The sequence below is a fragment of the Scylla paramamosain genome, chromosome 7 (genome assembly GCF_035594125.1).
Source record: "Scylla paramamosain isolate STU-SP2022 chromosome 7, ASM3559412v1, whole genome shotgun sequence".
Taxonomy (NCBI): domain Eukaryota; kingdom Metazoa; phylum Arthropoda; class Malacostraca; order Decapoda; family Portunidae; genus Scylla; species Scylla paramamosain.
In genome coordinates this window covers 33,260,616-33,286,939 of record NC_087157.1, presented here as the reverse complement: position 1 = coordinate 33,286,939, position 26,324 = coordinate 33,260,616, and the positions used below count along the sequence as shown (strand labels likewise).

Below are 26,324 nucleotides of genomic sequence, written 5' to 3'. Positions count from 1 at the left end.
TTCTGTTCACTTTTTTTCCTAGCAACAATTAAAAGCTTTATCCTTGGTTATATAATTGGACAAAAAGTTCTGGCCTGAACCAAATCAGTTTGAAACATTTTATATACTACACTACATAATCATTCATGGCATTTCATCATCCAACACTTAAATAAATATTTATTCTTTGAAAGTACAAGCAGTCTCACCTGCAGCAATGGGAGTGGATTATTTTTTGCTGTGGTAAATGAACCAACAGCAAACACAAATTTTGTCTCTATTATTGCAAGATGCAAACTGAATCTGTAAACAAAAACCTACAAGAATGTCACCAGATGAGATTTGAATGACTGGTGTGTCTGTTTTACACCAATATCAGGACACATACATTTTGCTAACAATAAAACCTAAGTGGTAACTGAGTGTACCTGGTATGCTCCTCCTGAGACACACAGGATACATTCAATTAAATCAGTGAAATCCTCTCATGAAAGTTACATGCCAGGCACTCACCAAGAGTTAGCAAGGGCCATGTCCCTGCCCTTGCCATTGGACACCACCCACTGCAATGCTACCTCTTCGTGTGTCAGCTTCCTCCCACTGGAGCGTTGCAGAGTAATCAGGTTCTCATAGTTGCTGCCTGATGGAAGACAACGTGTCTTCAGGCAACATGTTAGGGATGAATGAAATGCTTCCGTGTTAGTGGAATGTATCTTCATGACCTTGCTTTCAGAAATTCTGGATTTTTGGCTCTAAACAACATTAGTATAGATGGATATGTTCACGTAGAATAACTCTGGCCAGTTCTGAGGCTCGTCTGTGTGTTCTGTTCTATTATAGTACAAAAATGATTGCAAAATACAAGCAATGTTAAGAATATGATGCCTTACCTCTCATGATCAACTGTTCCTCATCATTATCTAGTATGACAGACATGGAAGAAAACCAATTCAAGCTAAGAAAAACCAAAAGCCTTTTACTCTTTAGTATAGCCATAGTATCACTCAAGTATCTTTTACAGCAATTTTCCGTGCAAATACCATTTCAGGTATCCCTTATCCATTCCATTATTTCATAATTCATTTTTTATGACAGTCTTGACAAAATACTCTCCTGAAGATTCATTACAAAGCAAGACCAAGTTTCAGCTCTCAATCAAGATCACCAATTATTTTGCTGCTCTGAACTGATCCCTATAAAAAATCTTACCATAAAAGATACAGCACAATAAAATCTAACAAGGGAAATCAACACATCATCATCATCATCATCATCATCATGTGGGAACAAGTTGGTGGCAGACAATCACTGATTAACCCACCTGTCCTCATTGAGTTGGTCCTGTCCAAGCCACGTGCAAAGATGCCACCAATCTCTGCATCCACATCAAGCCCCAGGTCAGGATTGCTGCTGCTCCTGCGATGGACACAATGCCTTATTAGTTGCATGGTGTCCATCTGATATGTTCCCTTACACACCCCTTTATTGCACTTTGCTATTTACTCAACTTTTACTGTCAACTTTTCCCTCTACCACTGCTGATAAAGAATCTGTATTTTCTCCCATAGCACAATTTTTGTTCTTTACTTGTCACATTTTCAAAAACCATATGTTCTCATTCTCTTTCTCATGTCTCTCGCTCACCTGGAGTACTTGCGGTGAGTGGGAACAGAGCTTGGTGGGGGAGGGTGGTGGGGATGCTGTGGGCCAACAGGAGTGGGAGGGCTGTCATCAGGGTGAGGCAGAGTGGACTGGTATGCCACATAGGACAAGAGGATGCTATTTCGTCCATGCTGGTCGTTCTTGTCCTCCAACAGACCCTGGTTGGGGCAGGAGAGCAAAAAGTGTGTAAGTGGAAAATGAAGGTGAAAAGACACAACCCAATTGGTGCTTTATGAAATTTCTCTTTGTATACTTTTGAATTCTTAATGTATACTCAACAGACTTGAGATAGAATTTAAGGAGAGCAGCTAAGGAGTTCCAGTCAAACATGATTGGACACAACATGCTACATGATGCAATATTGGTGTGAACATATCCCACCACAGGTCCAGTGGCCACTTACCGACACACGGTTGACAATGGTGCCAATCGTCTCAAAGCATGATTGGGCAATGTTGACGAGCTGGCCAGCAAGGGTTGGTGGCCACACCAGCAGAGAGATTAGGCGGTCGAGAAGCACAGGCAGGAAACGTACTAGTGGCTCAGCATTGCAGTTCAGCAGGTCGGCCATTCTGAAGGTGTGTGAGAGGAGGAACATTGTCACCAAATACAAGGAAGAAACCTTTGTTACTTACACCTATCTGTCTATATATCAGACTAGAAATCCCACACAAGATGGCCCATAAAAGCATCACACACCCACTCGTGCATCATTCACACTTAGTCCTGTCAGCCACCAGTGGAAAGGGATAGTCTTATGGACCACCATACTACACCCTTGGAGTTTAGAAATAGCACAGCTGGCCACACATATCCACAACAAGACCCAACAGCATACACTGGTTTACCCCTGCCCCTTCATACTGAGACTGTTCCCTAGCATACATGGAAAACAAAAACTATTACCGACAAAGCTAGCATCATTTTATCATCACTGGCATACCTTGCCAAATATGCCTGAGAGGATCTAAGTCTACTCAAGGCACCACACTTTAAGAAAACAATAGTCTACTCACGCCTTCTTCAGCTCTCCCTCCATGTTGGCTTCCCCAATGCGTGCTGGGATGTTCCCCTCCTCCACCATCTTGCACAAGTTGAAGAAGCAGTCGATTTGTTTGTCCTGACGGCAGAAATGCAAATATGGGATGTACAAGTTTACACTCCTCTTCTAAAACTTCTAAAAGGAAAAAGTATCACTCACTTTCTATGCTTGCTTTTGTACCACTTGCCTGATATCATTTGTGTAAAAAATCACAGATCATATACAATTGGATTAATGAAAAAATTGACTACACTAGTTATTCCTTTCCTTTTCTACTGGTAATATCGCTGGTGATCCACACACCATACATTCACAACTGGGAGACAGACAGAGTACAGAGGACACACTGCTCAGAATGGAAGTAATCTTTCTATAACATGTTTCCTCCTGCTATTGCTGCTCATTAATATTTCAGACATGCAATTAGAACAGACATATACAGCACAAGGAGGAGCCAAAAGAGACATAGATAAAGGGAGAGGAAGAGTATGGACAGATGATATAAATGTAAGAGCACATGATGACATGGATGAGTGCAGGGACGGCTATGAAAAGATGTGTGCAGAAAGGATCCAAAGGGAGTATGTGAGAATGAAATACATGAACGAGAACACATGAGGAGAGTGTATGGAGGGAGGGAAGGTCATGTCATTCACATCATTACTGAGAGCACTTAAGGAGAGTAAGTACAAGGAGGGAAGGACACATGAGAAGAGTGTTTGGAGACAGGGAGTGTCACATCATCCACATCATTACCTGGGCATGGACGGATGAAATGGCCTCCACGCAGACAGTGAAGAGGCCCTTGTGGTTGTCGACCCACTTGGTGCCGGGGAGCTGGATGTTGGCAGTGATGTATGGGTAGTTGCTGGGTGGCCGCTCCATCATGACTGGCAGGCTGTGCTCCCCGGTCTGCAGGCTGCCATCCCGGTACACTGGGAGCCACTGCAGGCAGGCAGGATATAATGTGATCATACTTGTTTTATGTGACATGTCTATCTATCTATCTATCATATATATATATATATATATATATATATACCAGGCCAGCAATACTGGCAATCCTGACATGTCTGAATGCAACTAAAAGGTGAGTAGGTATCAGTGTCCATAGTAGGAGGAATAAAAAATAGTTCATATTAAACATCTAGATGGTCAAAATTGGTGAAATATAACTGAACATTTTCTCCTCTAGAAGCAGCTGTATTTCCTTTCATTGTTTATTCATTCTAGTAAAAGTGCGTCTGGCAAAAATGTTTAACACCACCAATGAGTACAAAGTAAATGTGAAGTAGCACTATAATGTGAACACAAAATTTAAGGTCTTACTGTTATATACTCACCATACAATATTTGCTTTTTATTTGCATTAATTGTTTTTTAACATATACTTTGTCTGCATAGCTATAAAATATAATGTTGCATTTAAATATTTCTAAATTATCTTATAAGTACTACCTCTCTCTCTCTCTCTCTCTCTCTCTCTCTCTCTCTCTCTCTCCCCCTTCACCACCAGTACAAAACTCACAGTGTATCCCACAGGTGTCTCAATGGTCTTCTCCTCATTCTTCTTCTGGCAGGATATATGGTAGAAAGTGAACAGGATGTGATGCTGGTCACCAAGCACTGCTGGAAGCTTCACCTTGAATTCATCATAGAAATCAGGGGACTTGTTGTGGTAGGTGACGGCAGTGTATGCCTCAGATGTGAACTCAGGGCAGGAAGACTTGCCAAAAATTACAGGAAGGGCTGCATGTTCCTCCTCCCCAGCCATGAACTGAATCTTGACAGCAATGTTACGTGCTGAGCCTGGAGGAGAAGGACAAGGAGCAATACAATGCAAAGAAAAAAACAAACAGCAACAGCCTTACATGGCCTAACAAACCTGTCTGTGACTATACTACCACTTTTAGGAGGAGGACAATGACAAAGAGGAGGAGGAGGAGGAGGAAGGATGTTGTTAAATTTTTACTATGAGATTAGAGGGTGTCACAACAAACTGATCAAGACACATTCAACAAGAACAGAATTAACATTAAATCATCAAAAAAACATACATAGATATATACATACATAAACTAAGATTGTTTTCCCCATCCCAACAAAGAAGAGAAAGTACTCTTGCTATAACTGACCTCAAAGCAAAACAAGGGTGATAACCTGCTTCAGAATGTTGCCTGCCTGAGTGCTCACCTGGCCTGTTGTTAAAGTTGAGGTCCTTGGGGGATATGTAGAGCAGGTTCCTGTAGAAGTAATGGGGCACCAGGATGTCTCGGGGAGGGAACTCAACAATCTCCTTGATTGGCCGACACTTTTCATCTTCAGTGAGGGAAATTTCCATGAGTCAAGGTTTGTACATAACAGTGAACAGAAGCACCCCAATTACACTGTTCCTATTATGAAAAGTGAGCATGTATTTTTCTTTCATTATAAATTCTATCTACACTCCAGGTCCCTCTGTATGGACTCACTATCTACTGAACACTACAAGCTTCCAATTCCAAGCCTATATGCAGTATATAAGGGCTGGAATTTCTAAAATCCTAAAACTAAGCAACTTCACAGACCAATAACTTTCCTCAACATGATACTAAATTCATACTTTTTTTTTTGTAGAGAAGATATTGATAATTCTAAATTTACTGTCTTTATCTAAAGGATGCTGCCAATTTAAAAAAAAACTGATGATACGCTGAGACATTATACTTGCAACATTGTGGAAATGAGACGCACATCATCCAAAAAAAGTGGCAGTGAACTATAGAAACAGAATTATACATATGATTGAATCTAAATTAAATAATAATAATAATAATAATAATATAAAGTCTTTCTTTGTATTTGCTATTCTGATTCTTTGGAAGGGAGGTGAAGTCAACACATTATCCTGAACACATGCAGGAAGAAACGAAACTTGTATTGTACAAATCATATGAAAGCTGTTTCTTTCCACTCTATATCCTTGTCCTGTCAGAGACCAAAACGATTATCCTCCCCAAACACAAGTAAAGAATGATGACTGAAACTGACACACCTGATCACCATCTGCACCATAACATCATTTATAGTATAAGAAGTAAAGGAAATGCTAGTCATGCACAACAAAAAAGAAAGCTCAAAGAATGTACAACAATAGCTATTTACACAGACAGACAACAGCACATTCAATCACTCTTTGTATGACTGTGTGGAGGGTAAGGTGATGATTTACACTTGACGCTGGTTTACTAAACATTCAGGTGCATGGAGTCGAGTTACTTTATATTATGAAAAGCTGCACTCTGAAATGTAAACCTTGTAAACCTGAATCTGAATTATCAATAAATAAGAAAGGAGCAATGGATTATATGAAGCAAAGTCTGTATTTGAGGTCATTTTGAAACAATATTTTGTAATGACTGTTAAATTCAAATCATCAGTGTACTAAAAGAAGTAAACACATACATCAGGTAAACTCTGGTAAACTCTGGAAGTCCCTGCCTGCTTCTATACTTCTATTTCCAATGACTTGAACTCTTTCAAGAGGCAGGTTCCAAGACACTTATCCTGTATTTTTTACTAATGCTTTCAACTATGTATGGAGACCGGCACCTCAGAAGGCTTTTTTTTTTTTTTTTCATTTTTTTCCCTCTTGGCCTGTGCCCATCCTTATAAAAAAAAAAAAAAAAGGCACATTATCAGGCACTGGCAAATACCAATAGTTTTTGTTTAATATCTGGCAAATTTATTACTATGTCTTCTTAGTGATGAAAAATAATTGCTCACACACACACACACACACACATTTGCATATTCATCTCTTACTTCAAAAGCTCAGACAAGTCAGTTATTATTCTTATCACCTGACAGTCAAATGGTTTTCACAGACAAGTTTCGACAGAGTTAACATATAAACCATTTCTATTACCAGAATAATTTAGATACTGCATCACCACACTTCAATTAAATTTGTTTGCATAGGAAGTCTTGTGCTGAAATAAGAAACCTGAGGTGCTTTTATTCTCTCATAAGGATCAATTGACCAAGACAACAAGGAGGCATACAACAGTACCTGCATGGACACTATAAACTGAATACAGAGATCTAAGAGGACTAGAAATATTTACTACAAAAAAAATGCTACAAAGTCAGTGAATTCAATGGCTGTATTACTGGTCTGGATGTGTGAACAACAAATACCATGTGTGGTAGGGAATCTTTCCTGAGAGAAAAGAGGAAGGGAATGCAGGAGAGTGGTTCATAGAACAAGGCAGGCATGGCATGACAAGAGGTAAGCAGGTGAAGCCAAGCAACTCAAACACACAGCACTTACAGTCCTTGTCCTCCTGCTCCTCAGTGTCATCTGCTGCAATAAGGTTAGACTAGGTTATGCAAGTATTCCTCAGCACCACCTGAGAATACCTCCCAAAAGTACACATTCCTCCACTGGAGAGCACTTCCATTCAAAGGCTTTCGTAAGTGATGGCTCTGAATACATGGAGTTATTAGAATGCAGCCTAATCTACAGGTTATTAGTCTGGTCTTCACCAATCCCTGAGACTGGTTGTTTATAACTAATGCCTGAAAATGTATGCAGGTCTGAGAAGGTCACACCACATCACACACCACCAAACCACCAGTGGCAGACACATTCCACAAGCAGGATCACACCCCAAACCACCCCAGCACTCACAACTCACAGTACACTACAGACACCTGCATCCACAGACCAGTAAGGAAAACCCCAGCAGGTTAATTAATGGCATGAAATTCAAAGCCAAAGATACAGGAGTTAGGGAAATGTTTTAAGTCTACTGGATGAATGTCAATAATTAGGGAGTCATTAGTTGGTGGGTTAGACATATGCATATTACTTTATGATGCATTCAATTATTTTTACTCATTTTGTAAAATTTAATTTTGTTACCAATTTGTTGTTACTTTAGAGTGCAACCAACAGTGCAACACAGACTAATGAAAGGAACTTTTTTACTTATAAAGCATGAATATATTTTTAATGATATCAAACTTGCAGTTAACAGAAGACTGATTAGGGAAGATGATAAATACAATGGCATAACAACAGCATCAATCACCCACAGAAACCCCACAAAAAAATACTTGAAAATTAAACAGAAAAAAAATCATGGGAAATATAAGAAAGGTTAAGATGGTTTAAACTGGAAACATGAGAGGAAAAGGGGCACACTAAACACAAAAAAAGAAATTGAAAGAAGGAATTAGAAGGAAATGGACATTACTAAGGAAAACTATATGTGTAGGATATGAAAGAAAAGTCAGCTGGAAAAGGAATGTCAGTTGGGAAGAAAAAAAAAAAGCATGCAGAGTAAGATAAAAAAAAAAAAAATACATAAGGAAAAAAATGTTTATGTTAAAAAATATACAATGGGTAAGAGAAGTCACTCTGAAAATATATATGAGTGGAGAATAAGTAACAAGGCAACCAAGTAAGGAAGGAAAGTCACTTATAAGACACCAACCAAGTAAAGTATACAGAGTAGGGAAGGAAAGTCACCTGCAAGGAAGACCTCACCCAAGTAAAGAGAAAGAAAGGAAGGTCACCTGGGTAGGGGTGCAGCTTGGCGAGTTCTGAGGTGAGGCAGTACTTGGGTTGGTCACGGACGGGGGAGATGTCCAGCTTGAGGAGGCCTGGTAGGCACTTCTTCTTCAGCTGGTTGGAGGGACGTTTTAGGTCTGCCAGGAACTTGTACAAGTCTTCATCCCGTAGCTTGTCTCCCTCCTAGAACAAGAGATCTGGGATTCTTCTTTGCTTTCTTGCTCCCAAACTTATTTTTTATATCTTTCCACTCCATAGGTTGCCAAACAGATGCTCTTCTTTCTTTCCATTGTAAGATATATTATTAGTAATACTTTGAAAATGAGTACCTCTAGCTACTGGGTAAAACATTAGCACTGGTCCATTCCTATCTCTCACGCCATTACTTTAAGAGTCACTGAACTCTATCATCCCATCTATATACTAGGCCAGCAATCCCACATGGGGTGGCTCAGACAAAGCACCAAACACTCATACATCATTCACACTCTTACCCACATTGGCCCCTGGTGGAAAGGGACAGTCTCGTGGACCACCATGCTACACCCCAGGAGCTTAGGCATAGCACAGCTGCCCACATACATCCACAGCAAGGCCCAACAGCACACACTGGTACAAACAGACAATACAGACAGACAAAGCCAATGAACTGACCTGCTTGAAAAAGGAGGACACAGTGAGGGTGACGGGGCGGAAAGAGTCCAGACATGCCCCAAACTCTTCCGGTGACCAGCTGCGCCGCTTCTCGCTAAAACTGCGACGTTCCAGGGAGCCACGCCGCGTGAGGGAGCCAGACCCACTCTTCCTCTTCAGCTCGTCATAGCTGGATGAACTCTGCTTGCGATCTGGAGGAGCATAGGCAAGGTAACAGTGTATGAGTGTAAAAATGGAGCCTAGCATGATCTTTGTTGCTGGGAACACTAACACTCGGTACAAGGTGCTGAATGAGTCTGAGAGTTTCTTGTTCCTATCCTTACATCTCATCCCTGCACACCAGTCTTTTTTACTCTCTCTCTCTCTCTCTCTCTCTCTCTCTCTCTCTCTCTCTCTCTCTCTCTCATACACACACACACACACACATTCCAGTGCTATTCTCATATTCTACTTGCCCTGTTTTTTTTTCATATGAATTACACTCTCATGAAAGATCTTACTGACTGGAAACAAATACTATGTCAGTGTCTTTAGGTATTTTTGCAAGTCTCCTTACACAGCTATACCTCTCTGAATGCTTCTGCATGCAACTCAGTTAAGGGGCTCTGAATTCACACCCAGATACTAAGCACATCTTGATGATGCAAGAGTTATTGCCATTAATACAATACTGATTCCTAAACTTACACACCTGATGGCTCAATACTAAAGTTATTTCATTACCACTTAAGGAAAACATCAAAGACACTCCATCCCCTACACACAGACACACAGACCTAGACTGTTAGAGCCTGAAGGTTCACGCTCAGGTGCATTTTCCCTGTCGCTGTGCACGCCATTGAAGATGTTCATGAGGTTGATGGCAGTCCAGGCAAGAGGCATTCGGATCTTCCCCAGACGCTCACAGCATGCAACAGCTGTTGACTTGAGCTTCTCTCGATTCTGTGGTGAGAACAGGTGGAAGTGAGAGTGAGGAGAGTGGGAAGGAGGATGAGAAAGGAAGGAATGAAATACTGAGATTGTTGGTGCAGCAAAGGACAGTGAAATGAGAGGAATGAAAGAGAGGGGTTGGGAAGAGAAGAGGATGAGAGATGGGAGGGAAAAGGGAAAAGATCATGATTTTAAGGGAAGGAGGATGAGAAAGGAGAGAATGAAAATTGACATAGTTGGTGGAGGAAAGAAGAGTGAAATGAGAGGAATAAAAGAGAGGGATGTTGGGAAGAGAGGAGGACGAGTGATGTGAGGAGAAAGGGAAAAGATCATGATTTTAAAAGATGAGGAAAGAGAGAAAGATGAAGACTGATAAGAACCCAAGTGGAATTTAATATGACTGGAAATAACATGGAGGAAAAATAAGAAGGACCTTGGTGATGAGAGAAAAAATTAAGACACATGAAAATTTTAAAAGTAGCAATTGTTATGAGAGAGAGAGAGAGAGAGAGAGAGAGAGAGAGAGAGAGAGAGAGAGAGAGAGAGAGAGAGAGAGAGAGAGAGAGAGAGAGAGAGAGAGAGAGAGAGAGAGAGAGAGAAACTACAGTACAATTCAGAGACAACACTCACAGCATCGTCCTTCATGTAGGGCCCCACCACATCACTGATGTCCCCCTGCAGCACCTTCTCCAGGCGCACCACCAGGAACAGGTCACTGGAGGGGTAGGTGATGTCAAAGATGCAGGTGCGGCTCAGGGTGGAGATGTCCTGGAGGGATGCAAGTGTGAAAATGAGGCATGAAAACAGAGTGGGTGAGACAAAAAAAAAAAAAAAAAAAAAAAAAAAAAAAAAGTGATGAAACTGCATCTTCAGAGACTTTTTTTCTCATTTTTGTTGCCTTTGACCAGAGCCCCTCTTACACACACACACACACACACACATACTTGATAGGGAATGTGTGAGGTCAGCATTCTCTTCAGTGGCTCTGGATTCATGTCAAAACAGAAGTTCTCCGAGACTTTCTTCTTGTCCCTCAGGTTGTAGAGGGCCATGGTGGCAAAGATGGGCTCAATTTCCAACTCCAGGCGTAAGTTGATGCACTTCACCTGTATGCGGTGGGCCTGGTGGGGCAGCGGGACCTCTGGGTAGGACCGCCGCTCTATCATGTCCTCCTCGTCCTGCGGCGGGTACAGCACGAAGAGGGAGTCCTGTTGTGGGGAAAGGAGAAAGAGGCAGAGAGGTGGGTCAGTGTTAGGTACAGGGTTGGCTTACTTGTGTATTATATTGTGTTTTCTAAGTTGCCTGTTTCTTGTTTCTTGTACAGGCTTGGCTTATCTATTTCTTGTCTTTCTCTTTTTTTCTTTTCTAAGTTGCCTGTTACTCTCTGCTTCTCATTTATTTAAGCTCTTTCTATTTCTTCTTTTTATGGCTCCTTCACAATCTTCTTCAACTCCTTTGTTCATATTTTTCTCCTTCCTGCTCTTCATATCTTTTACTTCTCTCATTTCTTTTACTCTATCTTACTTTTTTTTTTCTATATTCCTTTCATCTCTTTCTCCATTTGTGGGTGTAGAAATATGTTCATATGTTTTATATAAGGAGTGCCATGTGGAGGCCTGATGACTTCTTGCAGCTTCTCTTATTTTCTTATGTTCTTATCCAGAAGTAATAGAATATAATGCTCTACTTTGTCTATTCACAGGATGCTATACAGAGAAAGCTCCTAGTTCAATCTTTTCTTCCTTTTCAGTCACCTATTACAAGAAGCAAGGAATACAGTGGCAGTACTCTTAGCTCCTGCCACAGAGCCATCCACCACCATACCTAGACCCTCTCCCTTCCCTCCCCTCCATACACACCTGCCTGTTCTCCTGCCGTGCCTGTTGGTTGTTGGTGTCCACTGTGTCAAGGGGTATTCGGGTGAGCAGGGATGGCAGCAGCGGGTCAGCCACAGAGTTTCTCAGGTCGAACACTGAGCTTGCCCAGCTTCCTCGAGGGGTATCGGAGAGGTGTGAGGAGTGGCGGCTGCCCCCTGGGTCATGCTGCAGTACGAGGAGAGTGGTAAGGAAGGGTTTTCATGACACTAGTGATAATTTAGCAGGATGAAAATTACTATAGGAAAAAAATCTATACTGAATTAGAGAAAATAGTAGTGTTTTCATTACTCTACTGATAATTTAGCAGGAAAAAGATATAGCAACAATGAATATGTGGCAGATGAGGAGATGGATGAGGGAGATGATGATAAACATGAGAAGTATGAGGAAGAGTAGGGAAGAAAAAGGAGGGTAGCAAAGTGGATGAAGAAAAGGAGGAAAAGAAGAAAAAAAGACAGAGGATGGGATAAATAGGAGAAAATGAAAGAGTAAGCAAGAAAAGAAGGATAGCAAAGTGGAGAAAGAGGAGGAGGAGGAGGAGGAGAAAAAGAATGGAGAGGATATACAGAACCTGAAGCAACACAAAAACTGAATGACATGAGAACTTCACACAGACAACACACACACACACACACACACACACACACATTTATATACCAAACTCCACACCCACTCACTTTATCCCAGCACCCACACACATCCACATGACACCCGAAACTCCATACCTAGTTTATCCCAGTACCCACCCATCCATCCCAGCATCCAGCCACACAACCATGCCACACCCACCCTGTCACCACTGCTGTGTCCTCTGTCATCCTCCAGATCCACTTCAAACTCTGGTGGGTGGGAGGCCTGGAGCTCGGCGAGGTGTTGCGCCACCAGCTGGTTGTGGGCTGGCACGGAGGTGGAGTGGTGGATGTACTGGCGGCTGATGTGGAGCCAATCCCTTGTGTAGCAGCGCACACAGTCAGCCACATGCGCATCATAACCATCGCTGTGTAGATATGTGTGTGAGTATTTGTGTATTATTCATTCACAGTCGTCTACTGGTCTTACAACACAGCCAGCCATTAAGCAGTCAGAACTCATAGCAACTAATCTGTGTAGGACTGAAGTCATTCACGCATCACACATCAGGACAGCAAGGCCACAAGTCCTCAGCTTACATGTGTTATTCATTCATAGTCGTCTACTAGTCTTACAACACAGCTACCCATAAGGACCTCAGAGCTCATAGTGAATGATATGTGTAGGACTGAGGTCATTCACACATCACACACCAGGACAGCAAGGCCACAACTCCTCAGCCTTCATCCTGTACCTACCTGCTGCTCATCTGTCTACCTCACAACTCCCTGGACTCACACTCAGGGTTTCTCAGTTATGAGATGAGCATGCTAAACACTACACAACATGGGGGTTATTGTATATCAGTGTTTATATGCATTAGTACTTTCATTATTCACCAACTGAAGCAAATGAAAATAGTCCTAACTAGATTATAGACTCCTCAGCTTATGTTCTGTAGCTGACCTCCGCAGTCCCTGTGAACACAGATTACAGCAGGAAAGCAGAGAAGCTATTTTCTCTGTCAGGCTCAGAATGATAACAACAACAAATACAGCAATAATAATAATAATAATAATAATAATAATAATAATAATAATAATAATAATCGCAATCACATCATATAATAAAAACAATAATTCCTGGAAATGACAACAATAACACTTAGATATAATAAAAATACATCTAAATTAAAACAAAGAACATTCAGACACAAAAATAAGAATAAATACAGACACACACTGTGCACCAGCCTTGCCTGGGAGTGGCCGCAGGACTCACCCTTCCTCCGGCACGATGGGGTGGATGGTGCGAGTCTGACGTGGGATAAGCGAGACCACAATGTCATCTGAAGGGAAGAAGAGAATCTTGCTGTGTGGATCACGGTCTGCCTCCAACTGGTGCTGGTCCAGGAAGTCCTCATAATCAGACGGCTCCACATTCTCCTGTAGCGTGTCATTCTGTGTGGATTGGGAAGTGGATTAATTCACTGTTAGGTGGATAAGCCTGCAATGCTTACTGATATGTTGTTCTAAGTGGATTAGGGTGGAGAAGTGGAAAGGAAGTGGATTAATTAATTGTTTGGTGGATAAATCTGCAATGCTTACTGATCTGTCATTCTGTGTGGTGTGGGGTGGTGAGGTGGAAGAGATGTGGATTAATTAATTGTTTGGTGGATAAATCTGTAATACTTATTGATGTCATTGTGTGGTATGGGGTGGAGAGGTGGAAGGGATGTGGATTAATTCATTACGTTTGGTGGATACATGGGCAATGCTTACCAATCTGAGACACTGAGAGTCTTATCTGAAGGGAAGGCTGGAGAGAATATGGCTATTAGTTATCAGACCCTTAACAAAACTCTAATTATATATCTGTAATCCCTTATTCCCTTTAAAAAACTCAATGATCTAACTATCTATCTCCCTCTGATGCACTGCTCCCTTGATAGAGTGATTAATCTATCTTTCAGTATCTCTTTCTCATGTCTTGCTCCCTTGACTCGATCTATTTTCTGATAACTACCTTCACTACAGTTTAGTAATCTATCCCCATGACATGTGTGGGCGTGGAGGGCGTGGTGAACAGGGTGAATGAAGGTGATGGAACGGGCGTGGAGGGAATAGAGGGCAAGGGCGTGGCGGACGTGATGGGCAATGGATGGCGTGGAGGACGGGCTGTAGGAGATGGCACGGGCGTGGAGGACGTAGAGAGCGGGATGCAGGGAAGGGGACGGGCATGGGGGCGGGGTGCAGGTAAGGGAGCGGGCGTGGAGGGCATGGGCGTGGCGGGCGTGGCACCATAACACCTATCGAGGCAGAAGCTCACCAGACTGACAGCCGAAAGAGTGGACACGCTGGTGGAGCGTGGCGGATCCTTTCCCGTGGTGACCGAGCTGACGGTCCTCCGCACATCCGCTGCATGGTGTCTGCGGCAAACAGGGGCACAACACATCGTCACCAAACATAACAAAACACACAGGGGTTCATCTCGGTGGGAGGCGGAAAATCACTGCCGCCTCCCACTGTTCTCCACCTCATTCAACCTTATCTTGATCTATATAAGTCTCCCTCACCCTTGTACAGTGGATTCAAGCTCATATTTAGACTCGCAATGCTTTATGGGTAGGGGATAATACGTACTTTGACAGCTTCTGGGCGAAGGCTCGCTGGCCCGACGCCATCTTTGTTTACACTGTCACTTGGGTCACCTCGCTCGCCTCGCCTCGCGTTCATAAACTACCTCTCTCTCATCCTTACCACTGCCAATACTCACATCGATGCCATATGTTTAAGTAGAAAAATATGTAAAAAAAAAATTAATAGATAAAATATAAAGAAAAGTTAATAAGTAAAATAATTATATATATATATATATATATATATATATATATATATATATATATATATATATATATATATATATATATATATATATATATATATATATATATATATATATATATATATATATATATATATATATACATAAACTAACCAAATAAATAAATAGACAAATAAAACAAATATAAATATGTAGATAATATGCCATGCTCATAAATAACCCACAATAGTTTTTTTTTTTTTTTCTGATACTTATCTTGATATATTTCCAGGAAATAGTGATATCCTGTCACTCCCGCACATTTTCACATCACAAAACACTCTCTGTAGCTAATTCAATCCCTTAATCAAATATTACCGTAACTAGGCATAAGTCGAATTATTGGCTCTGATGTGACAGAAAAATAACATTTTAAATACACTGCTGATGACAACTCGTTTTCCTTTGCTTATATGCTGAGCTGTCTGATGCTGGAGTTACGTAGGAGGAGGGTGGAAAGAGGAATTATTATGGAATTAAGGGGACTAATGCTGGAGTTTAGAGGGAGGAGCTAGGATCGGTTGTGTACATTAGAGGAGAAGGAAGAGGAGGAGGAGTAATTAACCCTTTGACTGCCACTTGGTACACCTTCCCCTAATTACCAATCACTTTGAGACATCTTTACTTGTTCTACAGCCACGTCCAGTCTTTGAACTGGGAAGAAATTGCAAAATGTATTATTTTTCATGGCTAACTTTCTTGTAGATGCTTATAAAGACTTGACACATTGCTTCTGGTGCTGCTAATTGTGATGTGTCTCAGTGAAAGGGTTAAAGAGGATGGAGTTAAGAGGAGGAAGATAATGGGTAGTTAAGAGGTTGAATTTTCTTTGTGTATATACTTATTCTTTATAGATTTAGCACCATGAAGATGACATTACAAGGACAACTCTGTCATAACTTCCTGCCACACCATCCACTTCTTGTTTTTATTTTCATGCCTGCAATATGTCTTGTCCTCAACCACTGCTATAGAAATAACAAGACAGACACCATAAAGATACTGTAAAGTTAAGTTTTCTTCACAGACCAGTAGGAACATTTTTTCAGAACTTATTTGTAACAAGCAGAAAAAAAAAAAAGTGTAGATCATTCTTAATTTGTCCACATTTCCTTAGTTGGCCATGATCCTCACCTCCCAAGCACCTACTGCATCCAACTGCAACAGAAAGTCACTGTACACAAACAGCTTTTATTTACGTAAAACATATCTTTTACAACAAACATGTATTAATATATGCTTTCACATTTTTAACAATCACAATAATTCAATATAGCATCTAGTTTGCACTCTCTCTCTCTCTCTCTCTCTCTCTACATATCCAGCAAATCCTGATTCACACGGAATCCTACAGTTGCCACACAAAGCTAGCCTGGATGTCCTCATACAACACATAGGCTGGTGAGAGAGGACATATCATCAATCTTCCCAATGGCTTCACAAACTCCTGAGACCTGATGTACATATGTTTGGGTATTGCATAGTGTAATATGAAGTGGAGGTGTGAAGACAGGATGCAGTAGTACATTATGCTGCTTAGTCTGTGTATGCAATGAGGCCTGGAAGGTGAGACGAGAAAATATCTGTGTGAATGGAGAAAAAAAAGGAAAAAAAGTGGTTAGATCTTTATAGTGATGGAAAAGAACAGCAAGTAAGGATGGTAAAAGAGTGAAAAAAGTATGTGATGGAATAATTGTACCACTTACAAGTGAGGCTTGGATGTGGAATGGAGGACAAAGGTCAGGGATCAAAGCAGTTCAAATCTATTACTTGAAAAAATGCCTGTGCTATGCAAAAAAAAATAAAAATAAATAATAATAATAATAGTGAAAGTAATTGACGTAAAAAATTTTCCATTTCAAGCATTTTTACTTCCATGTAGTAGTGAGGGAACAATTTGTGGTGATGTTGATGTAGTCAAATGAGTATTGCTTCCTGCAGGACACTTGCTGAATTACTCTGAACACAAAGCCTGAGTGAAGGATGCAGGTAATGAGAAAACTTAATAAACCCCACAATATATTTTTTTAAGAGTGGCAGCTAAACTTTGGGTGTTTATTAGCAAAATGTTGAAGTCTTATTACTCTTCTTCAGTTGGTGTGTGTGTGTGTGTGTGTGTGTGTGTGTGTGTGTGTGTGTGTGTGTGTGTAAAGGCTACCTGATTTAGTTCTCTCCTTGATACTGAAAGCCTCAGTGTGACTCACGACTATCACTGAGAGATGATGACTGGTAAACCTACAGACCAATGTGTTCAGCAAAAATAGCTCTATACTCCCATAACTAACTGGGAAATATTACAAAGCAATAACTATTCATGCTACTTCCCCAAGTATGACAAGATTACATCAAGCAAACAATGCATAGCTACACTGCCTTTATTATTTATGACAATATTTTTTCAACCTCAGTGATAGTACAGTGGCTGCAGGCTTGAGGCCAGTGCCCATGGTGCTGAGTGTGCCTTAGGAGTCAGGAGAGAGCTTAGACCATGAGTTGGCAAGTAATTTCTCTACATAACAGCTGGTATGTGCTCAACCATCTATGTGTGAACCATGTACAACTATGAGTCTTGAGTTTTAAATACTGTAGTAATTCAACAAGCAATGCTGTTCGATTTTGTTGTAATGCTCCACCACCACACTTTTGTAAGACAGAGGATACAAGCCTTTACAGTACAAACCAACACAGTTATAATGACACAATGTTCAGTCACAGGACATTTCAACTTCAGTACCATCCTCTCCAGAAATATTCATATGTGAGGATTTCAATTTGATATGTATGGACAGACAGTGTGAAAAAAAAAAAAAAAAAAAAAAAAAAAAAAACATACTCCTGCAAGTTGAGATCATTAAAGTTCATTAACAGACAGAATGCATGGATTTTCATTACTTCCAGTTATAAAAAATTTTGTACCCCTGATGCATGCCATGTAATTTGTAACATCACAATGGTTGTATGTTTTGTAAGAAACCTAAGCTGAAAGATAAGCTGCCATGTTTAATTATTTCTTGCTGCCTATGCATCACCAGACAAGTGCCACAGATCAGTGTGCACAATAAAAGTTTTGAGCAGGCATCCACTTTTCACAGACTCTTCATGTTCTCATATTGTTATGTTCTTTTAGAACCAGACAGCTGCTTTAGATAGAGAAATTACTTGGATAACAACACAGCCAGACAGCTGCTTTAGAATCAGACAGCTGCTTTAGATAGAGAAATTACTTGGATAACAACACTGAATTATAATAAAATCTAATCCACAACTTAGCATTCCTATGAGTAAATAATCATGGTTCAAACACCTGATACTGCATCCACTTCCAAGTCATTCCCACAAACAACACATGGCATGGAATTTTCAAGTACCGCTTTATAATTATAATAGGAACACACCTTATTATTTAAATCATATTCAATGATAAAGACACTTCATTACTGATATCATATCAACTAAAATCTACTTCATTCTTTTGTCTGATTCTTGGTATGACTAATGTTACCAGCCAGGGAGCTAGTGAAAGAACACATGAACCCTTGTATTGATGGCATCACCCGTCAGTATTAGTCTAGACACTGGCAAAAACTTTGGTTCATTGTGTGTGTGTGTGTGTGTGTGTGTGTGTGTGTGTGTGTGTGTGTGTCTCCAAACCACACAGGAGGAGCAGATGTGGTACCACATCCTTATCCTCATCCCAAGAAGGCATGACAGGCATCACTGCTGTAGCCAAGGTCACCAAGGAGACTGAAAACAAACATTCCCTGATCAGTCAGATTTTCCACTATTACCTCTTCCAGACCAAGATCAAAATTTTGTATCCCAAACATAGAATACAAACCACTGCAGTTAATAGTTTTAATAGTTTCCTCTACATGTACTCTACAAGTAGCCTGTGTTTACCTACAACAGTCACTGCCATGGAAAATTGATCTGCCTCTGAGAAAATGGCAATATTTCACTTGTAATTCCAAACCTAATCTCCTGGTGTAATGGGAGAAAGTTATACAAGGTGCTCTGTTCCACCAGCTGTCTCTCTTCAGACTAACATATGACGAGAACTCCACCTGATTTCTGTCTCTCATCAATACTATGAACAAAATCAGACAGCTGGATTGTTTTTTTTTTCTTTTTAAGATTATCAGAGAATAGTTTTCCCTTCAACATTTAAAGCAGAGGTGATACTTCATGTCTCCCATCATGACTGCATTAAGCCTCTGATATGCCATTCTCTCTCATCCAAACCTATATAGATGAATTATGGAGCTGTGAAGGACTGATTCACAGCTAGTCATGAGTAGCAAAAATGAACACACCCAAGAGATCACTGGGATTCCAATATCTAGCCTAGAAAACACAGGAGCTACAAGTAATCAGAGATGGTGCAGGCAGAGATTGTCCACCAGTGTGTGTGCTGTATCACTATGCTCTATGTCACTTTCACTACATACACACATGCTCACCTGATGCCTAGTTTGGTGAATTCTGTTGGACCACAGAGACACAGGTAGGTTGTTTGTTGTTGGCTGTTCTCTGGCAATAACTTTTCAAGCAGGGTTTTGTCTATCCTACCCCTCAAGCCAGTCCAGGAGGAGCTCCCCTCAGACAACACATGGCTCACCTGGAAAGGAAATGTGTTCTAGTATTTATGTTTTTGTGTCATGTTCTCTATTTCCTAGACAACTTTAAATCTGGTGGTGAGGGTCAGTATATGAGGCTAATTTCAATCAACACCAGCTTTCTCTCCTTACACCAAGACTAGCCATTCTGCACTGCCATGAGAAATGTGTTACATAGACGTTTCATGGCAACAGAAATGATATCCTATTCTTTGTTTTCCTCTCCAAGAAGGGCTGTCATTTTAATGAATGGGTGGTATATTCACTTGCCTTTAGTCATAGAGATCACTAAGTTTGATAAGCAATGAACTCATGTGAACATTTTCAAATTTACATGCACTGAGGTATTCCATGACTGAACCTGCCAACATACACACAAACATGCAAACATTTCCTTCCAATACATTACCTTTAACAGACTACTGCTCTCTTCCACCAGGTTTTCAAACTCTTGCTTCCAAGGGATGTCACTTTCAGTTTTGTTGAAAAGAAGAAGACGAACGTTCCTGAAAATACATTGAAATCAATATTGTACATAACAGCAAAGATCACAGCAGTTGCACTGATTGTAATATGCCTAAAAGTACAAATATGACATGAAAATCATGTCAAGGGATCCATCGCATCAATAAATACTGTCAGGCTGTCTCTGTCCTGCATATAATAAATATACAGAGTTTTATATCACATCTGGTTACTTCCTAAGCATGAGGAACAGCATCTGAGAAAAAGTAAAATCTAGAAATCAATCTGATGAGAGAGAGAGAGAGAGAGAGAGAGAGAGAGAGAGAGAGAGAGAGAGAGAGAGAGAGAGAGAGAGAGAGAGAGAGAGAGAGAGAGAGAGAGAGAGAGAGAGAGAGAGGGAGAGAGAGAGAGAGAGGAGAGAGAGAAACAAGTCAGTTTCACCTTAACATTCTTACAGCACCCTATGAAATGCCTTGAAATTCCTCTCCATTCAACCAAAGTTCTCACCTGCCTTGAAATTCTTACCTGACACTCAATCAAACCTTCATGGGAGAAGCATCAGACTCACTTTTTATTCCTGAGGGCAGGCAGCATCAGCTTGACCATGGGAGTGAGGCCCGTGCCCGCTGCCAGGAGGACTAGATGGGAGGCGGTGGTGGTGGCAGCTGTCAGCTGGTCATGAGAGAAGGTTCCCTGTGGTAGACTCACTTCTATGGTGGAGCTCACAGGAAGTGCATCCAGGATAGGGGTCAGAGCTCCATCACTGTACACCTGTCAGTTACAAGAGAAAGTGTTTGTAAATAAGCTTCATTGTACTATTAAACAACACAAAACATGTTTATAAATTAGTAAAAATACATGCTTGTTACCAATAACTTAATAAAGTGTCGGATATGCATAACCACTTGAGAGAGAGAGAGAGAGAGAGAGAGAGAGAGAGAGAGAGAGAGAGAGAGAGAGAGAGAGAGAGAGAGAGAGAGAGAGAGAGAGAGAGAGAGAGAGAGAGAGAGAGAGAGAGAGAGAGTTTTCCATTACAATTACAGAGACAGAGAAGAAGTTTTCAGACTATAAGACACATATCATTTGAATGCATCACTCTATCCTCTTTCTTTAACTCTGCCTGTGCTGTGCTAGGCCAGAGACATGATGAGACACTCCTTCCCTCCTGCATGAAAGTGGCAAGAATCCCTCAATACTGACAAGATCATGTTAACTTTAATCCTTCTATTGTTACTCCTACAGTTACTCTTACCAATATTACTGCTAATGCTGCCACTACTGGTGCTATGATGATAATTACTGCACCTATCACTACCACACCAACACCACAACTACAACAACACTAATACTGCCACCACTACTTCTACCACCACCACCACGATCACAACAACAACTACTACTACTACTACTACTACTACTACTACTACTACTACTACTACTATTACTACTACTACAATTTACACTATCATTACAACTACAATATACTACTACTACTACTAGTATGTACTACTACATACTGCCACCACAACCACTACCAGTAATGTACAACTACTACCTTTAAACATACCTGCTTCTGCACATGCAAAATTAACAGTACTGTAGAATTAAAAAAAAAAAAAAAACTATGAAAGTCCTCTGCTCACAACTCACTGCCTTTTCTTGGCCTTTTCTTAATCAAAGCTTTTGTTGCCCTTTGCCAGTAGCCCTTATATATAAAAAAAATCTTTGTTTACTGTTTGTATATATTTAATTTCTATGTATTTTATTCTAACATGCATTTCAGATGGATTGTAGTATGTTTCTTACTATGTATGTAACTCTGTACGATTGGCCGGCACGTTTCCGCTGCTGTGTTCTGTAACTTCTTGTTTTGTCTCAGGTTTAGTGGAAGCTTTGGCTTATTGGACCTGGCTTTTCCACTAGTTATTTAACCAACTAAAATGTAAATTACTAAATGGCGTAACAGAATCAAACACCGAGAAAAATAAGAACAAGAGAAGGAGTGAGGGAACCTGCCTTGATGAAAAGGTGAATGTGGCGGCCTGGCTCCTCCTGGCTGTTCAGGGACAGAGCTGAGGCCACAGGAGTGTAAGGCTTCACAATCTCTGGGGAGGAAGGAGAAACAGGTGGATGAGTGCAAAATACTGAAGGAACTTTTCTCACTTATGATGATGTCAATAATGAATCACTGGGGCAAACGCAGGCCTCTGCTCATGACAGCATAATGTCATCAGTGCCACAGTGGTATCTGATAGAGGTAAATATTCAAGTAGTTTAAAAGGCAACATGAACAAAATCCTCATGGTCATTAATCAGGATAGGACACAAAATAATAGGTTCAGGTTTGATAAAGTAAGGTTTAAGAAAGACACTGGAGGAAATTGGTTCTCAAAGTGGCAGATGAATGAAACAGACTCAGTAATCAGGTTGTCAATGTTTAGTCAAGAATTTTAAAAAGATAAAACAAATTTATGGATTGGAATAGCAACCAGATATAGAAAGGTATGTTTTATACAGGGACTGCCATGTATAGGCCTGATAGTTTCTTGTAGATTTCCCTAGTATTTTCTTATGTTCATATGAGTCTATATGGTCTGCAAATGAAGATTTATTTTCCTTTGTTAGCACATAACTTAGCCAAGACACAAGAAGCACCCACACACACCTTTGCTGGGACTCCTGAGGTACACATGATACCCAACAGGCACAGGCAGGTGGGTTTGTTCTGGCACCTGTAGCACCAGCAGGGAAGTATTGTGGGTGATGGCTTCCCGCCTCACCAGAGTGCACTCTACATACTCAATCTGGAGAAGCAAGTTATTTACCTGTCTACTATCAACATTAAGATAATCTTTCAATAAGTATAGTTCCTCAATTTATCCTTGGTAAAATCTATTCCTTATTTCATATCAGTTTACTCACTAATGATGCTCAATTAACGACTTACATTGGACTCGAAAATAGATACACTTGTACTAAGATATACCTATAAAATTATAATTACAGTGATGAGTCTTCAGTGCACTAACACAAACACATTTTCAAGTTGCCATTTCAATCTTGCCATCAACAAACACATCAATGCTCCACTCTTGAGATAGCTGCATCATGAGCTTTCCATCTCAGGCAGACAGTGGTCTCCTTCCTGAGCATATCTGAATAAGGTAAGACTGAGTTCATCCTGCCCAGGGCTTTGTGATACCAAGATGCAGTGACAGCAGCCTCACCTCCATGTCTTTGCCTTTGAGGTGTTCTCCGTGGCCAGGTAGCGTCTTGCCCACTCGACTCCACCGCACTCCTGTCTCTTGTTTCTGGAGGAGGATGTCCACCTTCCCGACACTGCCACCTACCCGCACCTCAAACTCATGGGACACAGCCTTATCCAGCTCCAGGTGCACCACATACACCATGTCCTGAATGTAGCACACTACCTTCACCACCTGCAGTAGATAAGGTCACTTCTCAGCCACTTGAAACAGCTCCTGATCCCTACACTCCTACATATCACAAATACCTCCAACAGAGTGTTCACACAGGGTACTCACATGTACTGTCAGGTTGCCACTCAGAATGTAACAGCATGATGGAAATATTTTGTCTATCATCCATACTTTAAAAACCACACAAAAGGTTCATATAAACCATAAAAGTAAGTTTTTAGTGGCTATTGAAAATGATGGCACTCTAAACAAACATGATGAAGTGTAGAATATGAAGGTGAATGGCAATGTCAATGATAAAGGAAGAGTATAGTAATTTTATGGGTCTTTTTTTTTCCTATTTGATATTTGGTAGAAAACAAGAAATATCAAACAAGTAGCACTCATAGAAAATAATTATTTAAAGCAGTTTGGATAGTCATGAATCTGAATTTAAACTGATTTAATTAACTCAAAAATGTCTCCCTGAGCTGTCCCCTATCACAAACTTATTCAACATATTCACCCACATAGAAAACAAGCCTTCCTCATCATTTCACAGGATAGTAAAAATTCCTAAAGGCTATAAAGACAAATAAACACATGTTCACCCACAGAAAATTTGCCTTCATCATCATTTTGAATTACAACAAAATTCCTAATGGCAACAAAGACAAGAACAATTCCACAAGATGCTGAAGAGAAGCCTCAGTGAGACCTGCCACAGCACTCACCGCCTCCCGCTTGAGCACCACAACACGCTCCCTGGTCATGTGTTTCCAGCGGGTGTACACAGCCAGGTTGATCACTGTGTGGGTCTGGAACCAATCATACTTGGGGCTAGGTAAGGGTGATGGGGTGAGTGGGGGACACCAGTGGAGATCTGGCACTGGACACTGTCTGGGCATTTGTGTTGGGCACTGATAAGGAATTTTTCTGTTCTGTGGCATCTGAAAAGGTATCAAGAATGCTGCCTTAAAGCGAGGAAGCTGCAACATGAGAAACTCAGTGTAGATGGATGGAAATGAGGGCTATTTCATTGAATAACATGAAATTTTCTATCTACAAGTCACAATACAACACTGGCAAATGAATGTGAGGTGCGTGTGTGTGTCTGTGTTTGAGTGATGACATAAGGGAAGGACTTACTATGTGTCTTGGATGAGCTGCGACCCAGAGGCAGGAAGGAGGGCTTGAGGAAGAAAGGACGGCTCTCCACCAACCGTCCCCACCAGGCACTTCTGCAGCATACCCTCAAAGTTGACCCACTTGTGCACCTGAAGGAGAGAGGACACAGAGGTGTACAGCAACAACACTAAGAGAGAGAGTGGAGAGAATTGAGCATAATATTATGGCTCATTTTCACTAGATACTCAAGTACTACAGTTCATATTACATTTATAGTCTATTTTTATTAAGATAATGTAGCCCCATATGTTGTAGTGATGTTACATAGAGTAATAATGATAATGGAAGTCATGCTGCTGCTGTTACCCACCTCATTGAAGAGGTGTGTGGCGTCCTGTCCAGCACCACGCATCAACTCTTCCTCACCGCCAGGATGGAACTCCATATAGGGCGTCACGTTGTACACCTTGCCTGGCAAGGGCACAGAGGCATGACATGGAGGGCAAGGATGGTGTATATATATTGGCTGGGGTGGAAGTGCACTGGTAAGGCACATCCATACATACACACATGGAATATTCACACCTCACTCACTGATGGGGAATGATGTGCTGAGTCATCAATTGGGGAAGATGAGATGAAAAGATGGTCATTTCCTGTGATGCGATGAGACACGCCATGTTTTATAAACCAATGTTTCAATTAGTACAAAAGACATCATCATGATTATTACAGAAATTGTTATCATGATCACATAAATAAGGAATCAGAGTGCATATTGTGTACAAACAAAACACAGGAAACAAGATCTGTTAAAACTCTCCACGCTGACATTACTTGCTGATCCAAACACTCCTCTGCTTGATCTTTGCACGACAACCATGGAAGCACAATCATGATATTTTTCCATTTGTCTGCATGCAAGTGTCACCCTCAGCCTTGGCCTGGTGACCTATGCATGTGACCTAAAGATGGAGCCGACCTTTAGCTGTCTTCCATGTGCACACGGCCAGGTGACCACTGACCTTTGAGTGCCATCCACGCGTCATTCCTCTTGCTGTGTTTGGCAAGCTCCTGCGGCGTAACGTCGAGCAGCGTGCCCTTGGTGCCAGCGAGGTCAGCCCCTGAGTGGCCCAGCTTCACCCAGTCCATAAGGCTGCGACCAGGCTTGAGGGCAGTCTTGTTCCGTGGGTTGCCTACCACAAATGAATTTTTAAATTACCAATAAATTGTCGTTTTGCTCATTTATATATAATTTTCTTTGTTTAAGATTTTTTCATATATGCATCTTTTTATTTATCATCAATATTCATTAATAATTCATATATATATATATATATATATATATATATATATATATATATATATATATATATATATATATATATATATATATATATATATATATCATTGACGTCATCATCATCATACAGGTAATTATTTTCATCCCCGTTACTTTCCTTCACGTGTTAGAACGTCACGTGTTTGGAACAAAGGTTCCTGCAAATGCTCTTCTCTGAAGGGGAGTTGGTCTGAATTTTG

General features: G+C 40.8%; 2 protein-coding genes across 15 annotated transcripts in view; both read right to left on the bottom strand.

The window, feature by feature from the left end:
- LOC135102405 (dedicator of cytokinesis protein 7-like) overlaps positions 1-15,038 on the bottom strand; it is a 36,048-nt gene extending 21,010 nt beyond the window's left edge. For 11 of the 14 annotated variants that reach the window (XM_064007648.1, XM_064007661.1, XM_064007657.1 and 8 more), the window contains exons 1-20: positions 14,914-15,038; positions 14,600-14,699; positions 13,553-13,731; positions 12,491-12,698; positions 11,684-11,866; positions 10,769-11,032; positions 10,455-10,592; positions 9,671-9,836; positions 8,895-9,085; positions 8,246-8,423; positions 6,996-7,028; positions 4,877-5,002; positions 4,212-4,492; positions 3,440-3,628; positions 2,658-2,761; positions 2,045-2,213; positions 1,624-1,799; positions 1,301-1,395; positions 870-899; positions 493-619 (exon numbers count right to left, since the gene is read on the bottom strand). In XM_064007648.1, the coding sequence (XP_063863718.1) occupies positions 493-619; positions 870-899; positions 1,301-1,395; positions 1,624-1,799; positions 2,045-2,213; positions 2,658-2,761; positions 3,440-3,628; positions 4,212-4,492; positions 4,877-5,002; positions 6,996-7,028; positions 8,246-8,423; positions 8,895-9,085; positions 9,671-9,836; positions 10,455-10,592; positions 10,769-11,032; positions 11,684-11,866; positions 12,491-12,698; positions 13,553-13,731; positions 14,600-14,699; positions 14,914-14,954 (2,978 nt within the window). In that variant the 5' untranslated portion in view covers positions 14,955-15,038. The remainder of the gene's footprint in view (positions 1-492; positions 620-869; positions 900-1,300; positions 1,396-1,623; positions 1,800-2,044; positions 2,214-2,657; positions 2,762-3,439; positions 3,629-4,211; positions 4,493-4,876; positions 5,003-6,995; positions 7,029-8,245; positions 8,424-8,894; positions 9,086-9,670; positions 9,837-10,454; positions 10,593-10,768; positions 11,033-11,683; positions 11,867-12,490; positions 12,699-13,552; positions 13,732-14,599; positions 14,700-14,913) is intronic. The other 3 variants (XM_064007650.1, XM_064007655.1, XM_064007656.1) reach the window with 3 other exon arrangements.
- Positions 15,039-16,331: 1,293 nt separating this feature from the next.
- Positions 16,332-26,324, bottom strand: part of LOC135101810 (cytochrome b5 reductase 4-like) — an 11,228-nt gene continuing 1,235 nt past the window's right edge. The window contains exons 2-13 of the mRNA XM_064006102.1: positions 25,808-25,978; positions 25,153-25,253; positions 24,804-24,931; positions 24,733-24,736; positions 24,389-24,604; positions 23,463-23,675; positions 22,901-23,039; positions 22,252-22,340; positions 20,804-21,006; positions 20,180-20,276; positions 19,615-19,772; positions 16,332-18,898 (exon numbers count right to left, since the gene is read on the bottom strand). Of these exons, the coding sequence (XP_063862172.1) occupies positions 18,844-18,898; positions 19,615-19,772; positions 20,180-20,276; positions 20,804-21,006; positions 22,252-22,340; positions 22,901-23,039; positions 23,463-23,675; positions 24,389-24,604; positions 24,733-24,736; positions 24,804-24,931; positions 25,153-25,253; positions 25,808-25,978 (1,574 nt within the window). The 3' untranslated portion in view covers positions 16,332-18,843. The remainder of the gene's footprint in view (positions 18,899-19,614; positions 19,773-20,179; positions 20,277-20,803; positions 21,007-22,251; positions 22,341-22,900; positions 23,040-23,462; positions 23,676-24,388; positions 24,605-24,732; positions 24,737-24,803; positions 24,932-25,152; positions 25,254-25,807; positions 25,979-26,324) is intronic.